This window comes from Condylura cristata, unplaced genomic scaffold (genome assembly GCF_000260355.1).
Source record: "Condylura cristata isolate star-nosed mole 26May11 unplaced genomic scaffold, ConCri1.0 scaffold00025, whole genome shotgun sequence".
Classification (NCBI taxonomy): Eukaryota; Metazoa; Chordata; class Mammalia; order Eulipotyphla; family Talpidae; genus Condylura; species Condylura cristata.
This window is the reverse complement of record NW_004567126.1, coordinates 19,099,084-19,115,828: the sequence shown is the minus strand read 5'-3', so window position 1 is coordinate 19,115,828 and position 16,745 is coordinate 19,099,084. Positions and strand designations below refer to the sequence as shown.

At 36.0% G+C, this 16,745-nt stretch overlaps 1 protein-coding gene across 1 annotated transcript in view; it reads left to right on the top strand.

The window, feature by feature from the left end:
• Positions 1-16,745, top strand: part of CBL (Cbl proto-oncogene, E3 ubiquitin protein ligase) — a 74,490-nt gene that overhangs the window by 35,476 nt on the left and 22,269 nt on the right. Inside the window, exons 3-6 of the mRNA XM_004689180.2 lie at positions 11,178-11,324; positions 15,030-15,186; positions 15,824-15,945; positions 16,275-16,412. Of these exons, the coding sequence (XP_004689237.1) occupies positions 11,178-11,324; positions 15,030-15,186; positions 15,824-15,945; positions 16,275-16,412 (564 nt within the window). The remainder of the gene's footprint in view (positions 1-11,177; positions 11,325-15,029; positions 15,187-15,823; positions 15,946-16,274; positions 16,413-16,745) is intronic.

Genomic DNA, 16,745 nt, shown 5'->3' with positions numbered 1-16,745 from the left:
CGGGTCAGGAGAGGTCTGCCTCGCCATGTGGTCACCTCCGGGGCAGGCGGGAATCGAACTCATGCGGAAGTGACTTGAGCTTCTCAGTGCAGTGCTTTAACCCGCTGCGCCACCAGGGAGGGCCCTTTCCCCCCTCCTTTTTATAAGAGAAACCTGCTATTGCTGCTCTTTTCTGTCCTTTAGATTCCATTTTACCTACCTGCCTCTGGCCCCTCACCATACACTCCTCTTTTAAGCTTTTTCTAATTCAATTTTTTTTATTATTGAGAAATAACAGTTATTGACACATAACATTGTGTAAATTAGGTTGCAGAATGTTAATATGATTTTAAAAACCTCTTCTATTGGTTGTTCTGTATGTGGAAATTAGTAGTGTCAAAACCTTATACACATCCTTTGCAAATGTATAACTATCTTCTACCTCTTTCCCAAGCTGCCTGCCACACAGTGCCACATTAACATCTCACACTCAACATGTCTGGACACAGAATGTGTCCTCTTGATTGGTAACAGCTTAGTGTTACGTAATGAGCATGATCTTCTGGTATTGATTCTCAGCTTAACTCATTTTATGTAGGTTTTTACATATGTACTAGTGGAATCCATCTTCAAGGAGTGAGAATGTATAAAATTCAATATAATAAAATATGTGAAATATCTGATTGTAAAATCTTTCAAAAATCACTAGCTTTTGTTAACATTATTTAAAGACCTTATTCCAAGGTGCTCAGTCTCAGCTGAGTGTACGTTCATCATCTCTTCTCTCCTACTGAGTCATCTTATGTCCTTGATTTACTTTGTGTCTCTCCAATCTTTGTTACTTTACTCAGGCAGGTCCCCATTACCTTTTGCAGCTTTCTATCCTAATTAATCTTGCTATGTTTGTCATCCCCCCTCACTCATCTTGCCTACTGCTGTCATTTGTGGACTTAAAACACATTTAGGTGTCCCTCCCCAACTCTTCCCACGATATTTGTCATTTCTCTCACACTGGTAGTTAAATCTCTACATCTTGAGACCCGTCTGTGCTTTCAGTTTTATCACGTTATTATGATTCTGTACTCGGCCATTATCATTCTTATTTGCCAGGCCGTGAGCTCTTCTTATTTTCATCATTTCCTTGACTTACAGTCCCTCTTCCTTTCCCTTTCCTATATTGCTTATTGAAAGCCCATCAATTCTTTACAGTCTAAGAAGCCTCCAAAATTGTACCAGTTTAAATTAGCGATTCTCCCACCCATACTCTTGTGGCACTTGATTTTTACTCTTGTACTCACCAAAGATTACCTCAGTTTGCAAGGCTCCTTTGATAACTGGACAGTTAGGTCCAGGAAGATTTTTTCCTTTCTCTGACATTGTCTTTATTGATAGTCTTTTAATATAAGTTTGTTAGACTTGATAAAACACTTAACTAAATACTAAATACTAACTAAATAACTTAAATACTAATACTAGACTTGTATGGAATCTTAAACTTGAAAGAAGGTTGTTTTTTATGGAAATACATATTGAAAAAAATGGCACTGATGAAGAATTCTCTTCCAAGCAGTCCTAAATACAAAAAAATTCTTATTTCTTTCCCAAATTTTGATAGTGGGAAAGTTTAGTAGCTACTGTATTTGTTCAGAGTAACCATATGTTTTAATGGCTATCTGATATGTCATATATTCAGGAGTTAAATATTAATAACTAGATAGACTTTCTACACATTTGATATTCTGTCTCTACAGTATATGTTTTTTGTTTTTTGTCTGTGTATGTTTTAAAATTTATTTTCTAAGTTCAAGGGATAGGTGCTTAGTGATTTTTCTCATTTGTTTAGGGGAAGACATGAGATGTTTTGGAAATTTTTGCGTTGTATTATTGATATGTTTGTATATTCTTTAAGGAAATGTAGAGACGTAGCTGTCATTTCTCAGGGTTAGATAGTAGCTGTGGACAAATGCTTTTGTATATGTCTTTCACAACATGGGTTGAGTAAATTCAAAGGTTGTTTTGAAACAGAGGAGTCTGATTCTTGAACTAAATAGAAAACAATGATAATAACCATAAATTAATATAGCTAGTGACATTTGTTAAATATTTGCAATGAGTTGAAGCTATTTTAGTTTTTTTTCCCCCAACCACACTAAAAACCAGAGTTCTCCTTGATTGTGTATTCTTTAAAGAGACAGCACACAGTATCACATAGTTGTTTAAAAATACTAACTCTGGGGGCCTCCCCGGTGATGCAAGGGTTTTAGTCTCAGTGCTGTCAAGCTATTCCCAACCACTGAGCATGAGTTCTATCCCCTGCCAGGGAGCTATAACCCACCTGGTGCAGCAGACCTCTCCTGTCTCGCCCACTGCTCCCCTCAGGAGTGTATTTCAGTAGATCTGCCTGCTCTGTTCCTGACTTTGTCTCCAGTGAATCCTCTCACCCTCTGCATGACAGCCTACACCCCAGTTCTTGTATGAGTAAATAAAATAAATCTTGACTCTAAATGAAAATAAAAATATTGACTCTAAATGATCTTTTTTACATGAGTTAGGAAAGAAAGCATCTATCTGTGAAAAAGTAAATATTTTCCAGTAGTAACTAACTGTGGAAAAGCTATGATAAATCCTCACTGCCTTAACTACCTGGTCAGTTAACATTCCTAGTGATGTCATGTGGACATCATGTACTTCCAAGAGATTTGCTTCTGTGGTACACTGACCATAGACTCTTAACCACGGTCAAAATATGAGAAAAACATCAGCAGAACACAAATTAAAGGACATTTTTTAAAATACCTCATCAGTACTCATCAAAAATGTCAAGGTCAGGAAAAACAAGGCAAGACTAAGGAACTTTCACAAACCAGAAGTAACTAAGACTCTGTGACAGACAAATGTAATATAGTATTCCTAGGCTCCTGAACAGATAAGGCTATTAATGGAAAAAAAATACTGAAACCTGAATGAAGTCAGGGATTTAATTTATAGTACTATACTGAAACTGGTTTCTTAGTTTTGACAAATTTACCGTAGTAATACAAGGTGGTAGTAGTAAGGAAAAGTGAAACTGAATGAAGGGTATATGAGGATGCTCTGTACTGTCTGTATAACTTTTCTCAAAATCTAAAATTCCAAAATAAAGTTTATTTAAAAAATAAACAATACTCATTCTCCCATTCAGTTCTACAAATTTATTGACATTTATTGAGTGTGTGCTAAGTTCAAGGCAGTATGTTCACTACTGCAGGATATAAAATATTTAAGACTTCCTTCTGTGCCCCTGTGCTTAAGAAGTTATCACCCAGTCAGGGAATAAGACAACTAATACAAAGTGGACATGACGAAGCCTATACAAAGTATGAGAAAGATGTGATGGGGAGGAAGATATGAAGTTGAAGATGGACATTAAATAAAAACTAGTGAATCTTTTCAACCCTCATCTCCTATTACAGGAGATAGCATTGAAATAAACTTTGAATGGGCGGGGTTTCTGAAACCATAATCATTAGAAAGGAAATCTGTGTCATAGCAATAGGCTTAGACTCTTGATTCAGAAAAACCGGCTTTGCCACTTATCAGCTCTATTAACTCTTGATTCAGAAAAACTTACATGCCACTTATTATTTAATGTCACCAAGTCTTTGTTCCTCATTTGTAAAATGGAATTAGTAATTTCTGTTTCAAAGTATTATGAGAATTATGTAGTTAGCAAAGCATCTGATACATAGTAAGCTCTTAATCTTAGCTATTAGAGATGGAAAGAAGCATAAATAGCTGATAAAACAATATTGTGGAAGTCCTGGAGCCTGGAAAACAGAATGTTTAGGGAAATATTGAGGATAGTAGTGTACTGTTAGAAAGGCATATTACAGCCGTATTGTGTGTGTTTTCATTTATAAGTGAAAAGTTGCAACTTTTTGGGTGGTTATTGGAAAGTCGTTAAAGATTTTTATGTAGTGGAATAAGGAATGTGAGTGTTTTAAGACTAATTTGACAGATATGTGAGGGAAATGTTAGAGATTTTCATATGGATTTCATTTATTTGTTTATTTAGATTAGTATCCCTTTAGTTTTAGAATGCTATGAAATAACTCAGAATATTCTTGGGTGATTAATGTATGATTGTAATCTGTTGCCACATAATTTGGGAGGGTCTCAAAGGCACCATGAGTATCATACGAAATACACTTAATACGTGTTTTGTAAAAAAGGTCATTGATATTTTTAGATATATTGGTCTAGAACGCCTTTTGTAGGTGATGATTTTGGTTTTGCACTTTTTTTTTTCAGCAGTTTAAGCAGATAAGAGTTAAACAGTATTTCATTGACTTCCTGTGAAGCCTTGTTGAAAGAAGTTCCGTTGTATCTATTTTTAAAGCTGATTGCTATGAGCAGAGGATGCTGCTGTTGAGCTGTAAATGTCATCCCAGTGTGCCTCACTCAGCATTCTTTGGATGACTCTAGTGTTTACTTATCAGACTTGGAAGTTTAATGAATTGGAAACACAGCAACAGTAATCACTGAAATGGTGCCGGTATAATTAATCCCTAGTTCTCTATATAAAGTTCTTCAGCCCATACCATGACTGCATGGCAAAAATGGGTTATATTGTGATCTCATTTTCGGAAAATTTTACAACTTCATAGTGCTATTGAATAGTACTGTGTAGTTTGTTAACTATTGTATTAAAGGGTTAATCATTGTTAATTTTACTTACTGGGAAATACAGGATCATTTGGTCCACAAATGCTGTTAAATGGGTTTCAGTTTAAATTATTACCATTTTCCCCAGTTTCAAAAATAATAAGATTTTCAGTCTCACAAAAAAGTCTAAAGAATTTTATAGCAATCCTGCGCTTGTCACCTAGATTCTGTAATTAAGTTTTTGTTTCAAAAGGGAAGTTCTGTTTTCTTCTCTCTTTTAAAATCAAACTTCTAGTCTTTGAACCATTTTCACATGAGAAAATATTTTAAAATTCCTATGATGATTATTTTTTAAAGATTTATTTTATTTACGCATACAAAAACTGGGTCTAGGCCAGACATGTGGGTGGGGGTGGGGGTGAGAGGATACACCAGAGACAGAATGGGGATTAGAACAGGCAGACCTGAAATACACTGCTGAGGGGAGCAGTAGGCAAGACAGGAGAGGTCTGCTGCGCCATGTGAGTCAGCTCCCTGGTGAGAGGTGGACTCAATGCCCAGTGGCTGGCGATAGTTTGATAGCACTAAGACTTTGACCCCTGCACCACCAGGGAAGCCATCCTGTGGAGATTTTTAGTTCTGTGTTATTTCTTCAGAAATTATAAAATTCTTGTGATGAAACAATGCACTATGTGTTCTACAATTTAGCAAGACCCTAGTGTAAGAGTAAATAATTTTAGTTATCTGATAGACTAGTTTTTCAAACCCTTGTTTTTCAGATGAGTGATTATTCATTTAAATTCAACAAGACATGTAAGTTTTTCTAAATTCTTTGCTTTATTTATTTTTGTGTGGAAGAATGTGTATAGGCTACAGGTGTGAGGGGCAAGGAGGAGGGTGACAAGATGAACTGGCAGATCTGCTGAAATACAGTGCTGAGGGGAGCAGGGGGTGAGACAGGAGAGGTCTGCTGCACCTTGGGGGGTCAGCTTCCTGGCTGGGGATCAAACTCATGCTGCAGTGGCTGCAGATATCTTCATTGTGTTGAGCTTTTTAATCCCTTGTGCTACTAAGGAGGTCCTGGTATATGTCTAAGGGATGAAGCATTCTCTCATTAAAACAATAGACAGACAGACTGCTTTGTGACAAAGAGTTACAAAACAGCTTGTTTTTCAATATTCTGTATACTTGAGGAGCTTTAAGTTTTCTGTTTATCGCATGTTCAAATAAAGACTCATTTTTAACTGTCTTGCTTGGTCTGTTAGATATGGTGACTGTGATTCTTGTCAAGCTGTATTTTATCTTTCCACTTTTGAGATGGATATAATTGCTCGTTTAATTTTTAGTATACTGTATATTAGTGACATGCGGGATACCTTTTAGCTGAGGTTATACACAGAAGAACATATACCATTTGTTCCTAGGTATAAAGGAATATTGGCTTTTCAGGTTGGACCTGAAATAAGTGCAAAGAAATGACAACAGCTTTGAACTTTAAAAAAAAAAAATGACTCTACATACTGAATCAGCATTTGATTATGAGGAAGTTGTGAGAGAAGAGGAAGATGGATGCTATGGAGCAAGCACAGTTTGCTTTTATTTAGGTTCATATGCATAGTACAAATGACCTCCTGGAAATATTCAGTTGAATCAAAACCTGTACTTGCTACTATAGGAACTTAAAAGTTTTGTCTTCATGGAATTTATAAAAAATTGAAGTTATATTTCTTTGTGGGTATTTGGTGAATTGATGGAACATTTTGTATGGATTGAAATAACTACTGACAGAATTTTGAAAAGACTTGCTTACCCTTAATAAGTTTATTATGTCCATCATGCTCATTGTTCCAAGTTTACACATTTAGACTGATTTTGCTGTTTAAATTTCTCCTAAACACACTGGTAGACACTGAACCTTAAGCCTAATGCCTTAAAATCTTAATTGAACAAAATTTCAACTCAGATCAGTTATAAGATGCTCCGACCCATGAGCTTTTATAGATTGTTTATTTCCTTTTAAGAAATGTGTTGCTTGTGGTGTACTTCTGTAGTGGTTTTGCAGAATGTAAGCTGGTTTTTTTTTTTTTTTTGAGGGGGGTGCAACTTTTTAGTCTAACATAGTGTCTTAAATTGATTTTCAGTAACTATTTCAGTCAGCACTTAGAACTGCTCTTGGGTTTCTGGTGCCATTATATCCTTGTGGTCAATAACTTTGCCTTTTTGTGGCTTACTTCAAAAATTAAAAAAGCTTTCTGTTCATTATTATTTTGGTATATACATTTTATCTCTCATCCAGCATAGTGCTGTATACTTGGCAGGTTGTCAGTGGAAATTTTTTGAAGAGTCAAAGATGCCGACATGACCTGGTCATCACAAGACTCACTTCCTGTCTTTCCTTCAGGCTTAACTTAAAAATCAACACGTGGGTTCCAAAGACCATTGTCTCTAAAATAGCCACCTTAACCTGACTCTCTTCTTTTACTCTGCTTTGTTTTTTCCAAAACATTTTTTCTCACCACTTGATACTCTCCCATAGGTGTGTAAGTGCCATAAAATCAGGAATTTTGTTCATTGTGATAATCCATCCCTAGTGCCTAGCACAATCAGCACAGACACTTTCAGTGGGCACTCAGATATAATTTCTGAAGATACAGTGAAGGTTAAAAATTGTGCCACCTGCCCACAAGGATATAAATATACATTGGAAATTAATTCAGCCCTCGTATACATAGATAACTACAGCACAAGATGGGTTCAGATGACATAAGAAAACTGCATTGAAAATGAAGGGGGTATTTTAGAGGCTTACTACTTCCAGCTGGCTTGTTAAGAAATTTAAGCTGGGTCTTTCAAACTAGAGAATAGATAAGCAGAGCCTGAGAGGTAGGAAAGTAAATAGGGTAGAGTGTATAAGAAAAGGTAAAGTGTTCAGTTTGCCTAAAATATATTAATGAAGAGCTAAGAAATGAGTTAGAAAGTTATGTTAGAACAGGTCAGTGACAGTCTCCAGGCTGAGTTTAGGTTTTGTCCCATTGGTACTGTGGAAATTGTTTTCCCCTCTTCTTTAAAGACAGTTACTATATATGATGACTGGACTTGGAGAAAGAGAACTTGTAGGTAAAGGAACTGATAGTAAGGTCAGCAAAATGACAATCAGATATGGAAATTATGTAAAATGAAAGAAGCTAAGATGATTCAAAGTTCTGAACTTGTAGGAAGAAAGATGATGCTGTTGAAGATAGAAATAGGAAACATGGGGCCCTTCCTGGTGGCCCAATGGGTTAAAGCAAACACTGTGAGCCAGTTGCAGCCATTTCAGTGCCAGTTTGATCCCTGGCTGGGAGCTGACCCACATGGTGCTGCAGACCCTTCCTGTCTCCCTGCTGCTCCCCTCAGCAGTGTGCTTCGTCAATCTGCCTGTTCTGCTCCCCGCTCTGTCACTGGTGAATCCTCTCACCGCCCCTGCACCTCTGGCCTGTGCCCTAGTTCTGCATGCAGAAATAAATAAATCTTTTAAAAAAGAAAGAAATAGCAAAAAATAAAGAGATTTGAGAAGGATTTATTTAATTTTGAACATGTTGCTTTCAGGTACTAGCATTTGAATGGAGACATGTGTTAGGCAGTTGGAAAGCTACCAAAACCTAGGATTTGGGAATTTTTTGCAAATAATTTTTGAAGCCTTGAAATTGCAAAGGAGAAGCCAAGATAGTACATGGAGAAAGAAAAGAAAATTACAGAGAACTAAATTCCTGGAACTTAGCTATTAAGAGAATGGAAGAAAAACCAAAGGAAGAACAAAAACAAGTAGGAGAAGCAAGGGGACTCCCTGGGGAAAACTAAGGAAAGATGTTTTCAGGAAGATACAAAATCTAAACCTATTTCTTCCAGAAAGAGCTCTCTGGTAACCTCAAGAAAGTGATATTTATATATATAGATATATATTTTTCTACCATTATATATTATTCAGCTATCCCTTTTAGCATTGTTTCTTCATATAGTTGGCTCTCAGTGATTTACCATATCTTAAGGGCATAGTGAACTTTTTTTCTTTAAAGATTTATTTATGCATATAGATCGGGGGTACAGGTCAGAGGTGCAGGGGTAGTGAGAGGATATACCAGACACAGAGTGGGGAGCAGAACAGGCAGATCCACTGAAATACACTGCTGAGGGGAGCAGCAGGTGGGTCAGGAGAGGTCTGTCATGCCATGCGGGTTGCCATACAGGTCACCTCCTGGGGCCGGGGATTGAACTCATGCTGAAGTGGCTTTAGCTTCTTAGTGCTGTGCATTAACCCACTGTGCCACCAGGGAGGGCAGAGTATTATAATAATATTGAAGTTCATTTTACCATGAAGTCCAGGGTCCTGAAGACTTGAAAGTGAAGCCATTGGGATAATTTGTGCTTTGCAAATTTTCTACCAAGTTAATCTGTAGCGCATTCCCTCTGTGATGTATCCTTGATCTTTGTTTTCTCTTTGGTAAAATAGTAAAAGTCCTAGCCAGCAGTAATTGAAGGATCTTAAAGTGCAATGAGGAAAATGGTTGACATAGTTTAGGAATTGAATATATGCTTGTGTTTTTTTTCACTGAACTAATTATAGCATGTGGATTGTCTTACTGTCTTCAAGGAATATTAATTTTATCACTTTTGTAGGAGCTTTGAGGAAAACCAGTAGGAATCTATATTTGTAACTAGAATAACTTATTGCAAGTACAAGAAGACAAATATTTAAAAATTGAAGCTGAGTTGCTGAAAAACTGACAGGAAAGATTTAGCAGCATTTTACTGAAAAACTTGGTTACTTTAGTGCAGCATTTCCAGAAAAGATGAGGATGGGACTGGAAGTGGCCCTCAAGTACAGCATAAGAAAAGAAAATAGTAACTCTGTGGAAGAGAATTTTTAGGTAATCATATTTCATCATGAGTTAACTTGAAAATTTTTTAGTCCACTTGTGTAATAATAGACTTTTGAAAACATAAGTACTAATTGTTGAGGCAAGGAACAATGAACAAATAGAATTAGTAGGTGGTTTGATGTGAAACAGTGTCTGAACAACTTTATTTGTTTCGTGTATCAATACCATTAAAAATAACAAAGATAATCTGATTAAAGTACACACCTAAAAGCACAGGCTTCACTTGGTGTGTTATATTGGGTACAGTGTGGTATCTTTATTAGCCATCTATTAAACCGAGGTTATTAGACTAAAGTTAACTAATTGTTAAAAACAGAGTAATCACTTATGGTGACATTTTTATGTATTTTACATATTAGCATTTCTTTTTTGGTAAAGGAAAAGGAGTTACTTTGATAATAATTTACCTCTTTTAAGGCCTGATCTCAAAAAAATATTTATTATGTCTGGATATTTAAATACTCCTTATTGAGAATTTTAATTTTTGAAGCTTCGGTGAGCTATATATGATTTTTAAAATTCAAAATAGTTTAACCACTATGGAAAACTGTTTGGAGATTCCTCAAACTGCTAAACATGGAGCTTCCCTATGACCCAGCAATCCCACTCCTAGGTATCTACCCAAAGAAATAAAAACACTGATTGAAAAAGATACCTGCACCCCCAGGTTTATTGCTGCTTTATTTACAATTGGAAAAACATGGAAGCAGCCCACATGCCCAAAAGTAGATGACTGGATAAAAAAGATGTGGTACATATATACAATGGAATATTACTCAGCAACCAAAAAAGAGAAACACATGTCTTTTGCAGCAACTTGGATGGAGCTGGAAAAGATCATGCTTAGTGAGATAAGTCAGAAAGAGAAAGAAAAATACCGGATGGTTTCACTCATAGCAGGAGTATAATGGACCAGGCGAGAAAATAACAAAAATAATGAACAACCATAAACCAGAGACATTTTGCTGGGGTGGAATGGGGAATGGGATCAAAAACGGGGGGGGTGGGGAGGGAGATGCACGGGATTATGGTGATGGCACACGGGTGACTTGGTGATGGGAAACCCGTGGGGATTACAATTGAGATGGAAAAAAAAGTGTACAAAATGATGTAAAAATAAACTTATAAAATTTTTTTTAAAAATTCAGAATAGTTTAGGTAAAGCAGGAAATATATATTGTCTTTCTAACATTTCTTTTGTGAGTGGTAGCAGTGTACCAATTCTTGCACCTATTAGTTGTCAAATTCTCTTATCTGTCACTGTAAAAATAAATTTTTCTCATTTACTATGAAACAGCAATTTGAATGGAAGGAATAGTGGACCTAGTGAATGTCAGTCTTTCTCCCATGTTTTCATCTTAAATAGGATGCTAGAGTAAACCAGTCTCTGAAGCCCTTCTGAATAAAGATAACAATATTACAGATTGTTTAATGTTACCCACGGCTCTTTTCTTTTTTCTCTTTTTCCCCAGTTTTTTTTGTATTTTTGACTAGCATTGGCCTGAAAATATTTGAAGAGGTTCTTTGTAAGAGCATTTTAATGCCATTAATTTTATACCTGGTATGGTGAGTTCAGTGCCTTTAAAATAAATTTTATGTGTTTATTTAATTATTGCACTTCTGATCTTTTTTTAGGCGAAACTTAACCAAACTGTCCCTGATCTTCAGCCACATGCTGGCAGAACTAAAAGGAATCTTTCCAAGTGGACTCTTTCAAGGAGACACATTTCGGATTACTAAAGCAGATGCTGCTGAATTTTGGAGGAAAGCTTTTGGAGAAAAGTAAGTCTCACAGTAATAAATTTGAACGATGAAAAATTGAAGCTTCTGTTGTAGGCTTTTATTTTTTTTATCTAAACGAATGAAATACTTAAAACATTGAAGGAAGAGAAAAGTAAGCCACTATAGCAAGAATTCAAGCCCCCACCTGGGACTGACTCACATGTCATAGCAGACCTTTCTTTTTCTCTCCTGCTGCTCCCCTCTGCAGTGTATTTCAGTAGATCTGCCTGTTCAGCTTCCCACTCTGTCTCGGTGAAGCTTCTCCCATTTCTTTAAAAAAAAGATTCACCACACTGTTGAGGGGAGCCATGGGGGAGACAGGAGAGGTCAGCTGTACTACATGGGTCAGCTCCCTGGCCAGGGATCAAATTCTTGCTACAGTGACTTGGATAGTCTCTTAGTGCTGGCTTTAAAACCTTGTGCCATGAATGAGCCCCTGAGCCCCAGTTCTTGTATGCATAAGTAAATGAAATAAATATTAAAAAAAAAAAATACATGTGTACCTACTTCCTGGCTATGGCATTGATTTTGAGAACTTTTCTTGTCCTCTTTTCCTTGACTAACAACATTTTAAAAAAAGAGAGAGTTAGATCTTTGCAGATATAGTTGAAACACCAACTCTTTGAAACTGTTTCTCTTCCCCATCTATTCTGCTGTTTTTAAAAAAATTTATTATTGGACCCTCCCTGGTGGCACAACGGGTTAAAGCATAGCTCTAGGAAGCTATCCACAGCCACTTCAGCTAGCTGCAGCCACTTGGTACAAGTTTGATTTCTGCCATGGGAGGTGACCCACATGGTGCTGCTGACCTCTCCTGTCTCACCCGCTGCTCCCCTCAGCAGTGTACTTTGTCAGTCAGGCTGTTCTGCTCCCTACTCTGTCTCTGGTGAACCTGCTCACTGTCCCTACACCTCTGGCCTGTACCCCAGTTCTCTATGCATAAATAAATAAATCTTTAGAAAAAAATTAGTGTTTTTGTGTCCTTTGGGTAAATTCCCAGGAGTGAAATTGCTGGATCATATGGAAACTCCATTTTTAGCAGTCTGAGGCGCCTCCACATAGCTTTCCATAGTGGTTGGGCCAGCTGCATACCCACCAGCAATGTAGAAGAATTCTCTCTTCAGGATACCCTCACCAACATTTGTTGTTGCTAGTTTTTTTAATATGTGCCATTCTCATTAGTGTAAGTTGGTATCTCATTGTGGTTTTGATTTGCATTTCTCAGATTACAAGTGATGTTGTGCATTTTTTAAAAAAATAATGTGATCTTTATTTTTACATCATTTTGTGCCTTTTTCCATCTCAGTTGTGATGTTGCACATTTTTTAATGTCTTTTGGCAATTTGTATTTCCTCTTTGGAGAAGTGTCTTTTTAGCTCTTCTGCCTATTTTTTGACTGGATTGTTCACTTTGTTTTTGTTGAGTCTCATTAGATCTTTATAATTAGGCCCATATCATTAGTATTGTGTGCAAAATGAACATTTGCATTTTAAGTTATTTGTTACTAAAAATGGTTCTGCAGTGAGCAAAATTGTATTTATCTTAATATTTAAGTAAGAATTTCTCCAGAGTTATATCAATCTAGGAGTGAAATTGCTGAGTCAGTGTCTGTCATAACTCATGCTTTGCCTAATGTTGCCTAATTTTTCCAAAGTGGTTGTACTAGTTTATATTCCTATAAGTGACATACATAAATACCAGTTTCACAGTTTGGCTAACACTAGTAATATGAAATGGTATCATATTTTGCCTTATGCTCCTGATGTCAGGGGAAGTTGAGCATCTTTTCACATTTAAGGTCAGTAAAAATTCTTATTCTGACTTGCCTCTTTTTATTCTTGCGTTGTCTTTTCCTACTGTTAGGATATTAATTCTATGTTAATTCCTTATATTACAAATGCCTTCTAGCCAGTGGCTTGTTTTTCCATTTCCTTATATTGTCATTTGATGTTCAGAAGTTTTAAATTATGTAAACAGATTGTGTCAAGTTTATGTTGTGTAGTTCTAATATAAATGTTCTTATGTATTTAAATTTAAAAAACCTGAAAAGGTAGAAAACAATAAAATTTTTCAGTTGCCCAAATAGATTCTAGAAACAAGTCTCTTTTTATATTTAACAAATTATTTATTTATATATATTTTACATCATTGTTCATTTTTGTACATTTGCTTTCTTTTCTCAGGTGTTGTCCCCATAAAATGTCCACTACCAGTTCACTCGCGCACCATCACAACAGTCCCTTGTGTTCTTCCCGCCCTTGTTTTGATCCCTCTCCCTCCCTGTCCTCTGCAGAATATTTCTGATTTATAGTTGCCTGTTTATTTTTGTTTTGTTTGTTATTTTTTCCCCTTGATCCTTTACTTGGTTCCCCTGTATTCCTCCTATAAGTAAAACCATCCAATATTTTTCTTTTTCCTTCTGACTTATTTCACTGAGCATGATCCCTTCCAGCTCCATCCATGTTGATGTGAGTGGTATGTGTTTATCTTTTTTGATTGCTAAATATTACTCCATTGTGTGTATATACTACACCTTCTTGATCTAATCATCTGTTTTTTGGTCATTTGGTTTATTTCCATAGCTGAACTGTTGTAAATAGTATTGCAATAAATAATAGAGGTGCAGGTGTCCTTTTGAATTAGGAGTGAAATTGCTGGATGATATGTTAGCTTCGTTTTTAGTAGTCTTTTAAGTTCTTCTGCCCATTTTTTGACTGGATTGTTTACTATGTTAAGTTGTGTGAGTTCTTTCTGTCTTTGTGATCAGTCCCTTATCAGTTAGATGGAGTGCAAAAACTTAGAAACATAAGTCTCTTTTCAAATACCTTCTTTATTTAAAAAAATGTTTACATAGAAATAGAATAATTAGCAATATCTAAAACCTCGCTGAAAATAAATGGATATAAGTTCAAATTTGTTTCTCTAATGTAATAACTGCATTAAAAAAGAATTCAAAATGCCAATACCACTATTTTCATATGGGTAAATATATAAACATTTCTATGATAATGAGATTATAGTATTTCAAATATCTTGTGCATGTGTAGAAAAACTGGGGTTTAGGCCAGAAGTGTGGGGTGTGAGGGAATGGGGGTTGTGAGCGGGTTTACCAGAGACAGAGCAGGCCCAGGCCCAACAGACCAATTTACTGAAATACACTGCTAAGGGGAGTAATGGGCTAGACAAGTTCTCTGCACCATATGTGGGTTAGCTCCCTGGCCAGGGATTGAACTCAGGCCATGGCGGTGATAGGTAATGCTGAGACTTAACCCCTAGGCTGGCCACCAGGAAGGCTCTATGTGCTTTTTAAATGTCAGTTTGAACATAAACATTCAGTTAATAAAAGTCTGACCCCAGATTGTGTTTACTGTATAGTCACAGATTACATTTATTATATGAAAAGAATGACCTCATCTCTTCATTCTTCTCTAATAGAGGAACATCTGAAGAAAGTTGAGAAAGGGTATTAATTTGTGACATTTGGCCAAACAATAGTGGAAAATGACTTGTCTAATACTAATTCACTCATTAGAAAATGAATATATATTTTACTTCCTTTTTGTTCTCAATCCAAAATATAGCTCAGCTTTAAGAGAATTGACAGTGATAGTGAGAGCTTTCTTTGTGAATCTTTTCCTTGATTATAGCTTTGCCAGGAATTATCTGTTTTCTCACTCTGTGCCTTCTCTCCCACCCCCACCCTAGGACAATAGTCCCTTGGAAGAGCTTCAGACAGGCCCTTCATGAAGTACATCCCATCAGTTCTGGGCTGGAGGCCATGGCTCTGAAATCCACTATAGATCTAACCTGCAATGATTATATTTCAGTTTTTGAATTTGACATCTTTACACGACTCTTTCAGGTAGGATACTAAGAGGTTGGCTTGTTATTGCTACTTTTTTCAAGAGAAAGCTTTAAAAAAAATAATTGGGTATTTTACCAATAAAGGATAAAGGTAAATTTAAAACTACCTTGTATTCATGTACATATTTATTATACATATTGATAAAAATAACTGTGCAACCTGCTTTCTTCCTTCACATGATCTGTTATTAAATATTCTGTTACATATTTATATATGTTTCCAAAATTTTCTCCTCTTGTAACAGTTAATAATGAATAATGACATATATTGATGCTTCATTGAGAAATACTTTTTCTAAAAATAATGTGTGTTTATATACCACCTTGCACAAATATTTAATTGGTATTTTTTAATTGTATATTGTACTCTGTTCTGTTTTTCTTTTTGTCTAACCTCACTATTGTTAGAGTTGCTTTAAAATATTTAAAATTTTATTTTGTTACATTTCTCTTGATAAACATATATTGATTTCCTCTTAAGTTTTCAAAGTCCTTATCTCCCAAACATATCTGTCTTCTTTCCCTCAAAGTGACAATAAATTGAGAATTGAGAATTGAAGTGATTTTCCTTTTGTTCTTCCTTGCTCTTAGGCTGCTTATATGTCTTGAACCTAATTGATCTCTTGTTTCCTTAGCCCTGGTCCTCTTTGCTCAGGAACTGGAATAGTCTTGCTGTGACTCATCCTGGTTACATGGCTTTCCTGACGTATGATGAAGTAAAAGCTCGGCTTCAGAAATTCATTCACAAACCTGGGAGGTCAGTGCCATGAAACAAAAAGGTTTAAACTCCTGAATTTTATTTTCCTGTGACTTTTGTTGGGATTAAGGAAGCATGATCTTTTATTCATATCCTAGTGATCACAATTCTGCAATAGTATTGATGTTTGTTTATTGGGGGAATTGACTTATTCAGTCTTGTGATTTCATAAATCCTTTTAAGCCACTTAAGTATTAGACATATGTGCTTTTGGTTTTGGAGTCACTAAAGAATCTATTATTGATGGTCCTTTTGATTTTTCTCTCTGTCTTGCCTTCCATCCTAATTGGAATACATATATCAATGATTCTGTTTATCTCTGTTTTCAGTTACATTTTCCGCCTGAGCTGTACACGTCTAGGTCAGTGGGCCATTGGGTATGTCACTGCTGATGGGAACATTCTCCAGACAATCCCTCATAATAAACCTCTCTTCCAAGCACTGATTGATGGCTTCAGAGAAGGCTTGTGAGTTCCTACTATTTACCATCTGCTAGAGTCTATGAACTTAGAGGCTATAAAACTTCACCATAAATTATTCTATTCTAGGTTTCTTCTATAAAGTAAGATTCAGGAATCATTAACAGATTTGGCCTTCAGATTCTTAAGAACTTTTTGTTTTTATTTAGAGAGATTCCTTAAGTGAAATTATTTTTCTCTACTGCTTCAGCTACTACCATGAATAAACTTCTTCTTTTCCAAATTTTTTTTGTTCTATTAGACTTTAAAATAACACCAAATAGGCCCTCCCTGGTGGCGCAGCTGGTTAAAGCACAGCACTAAGAAGCTTAAGCCACTTCT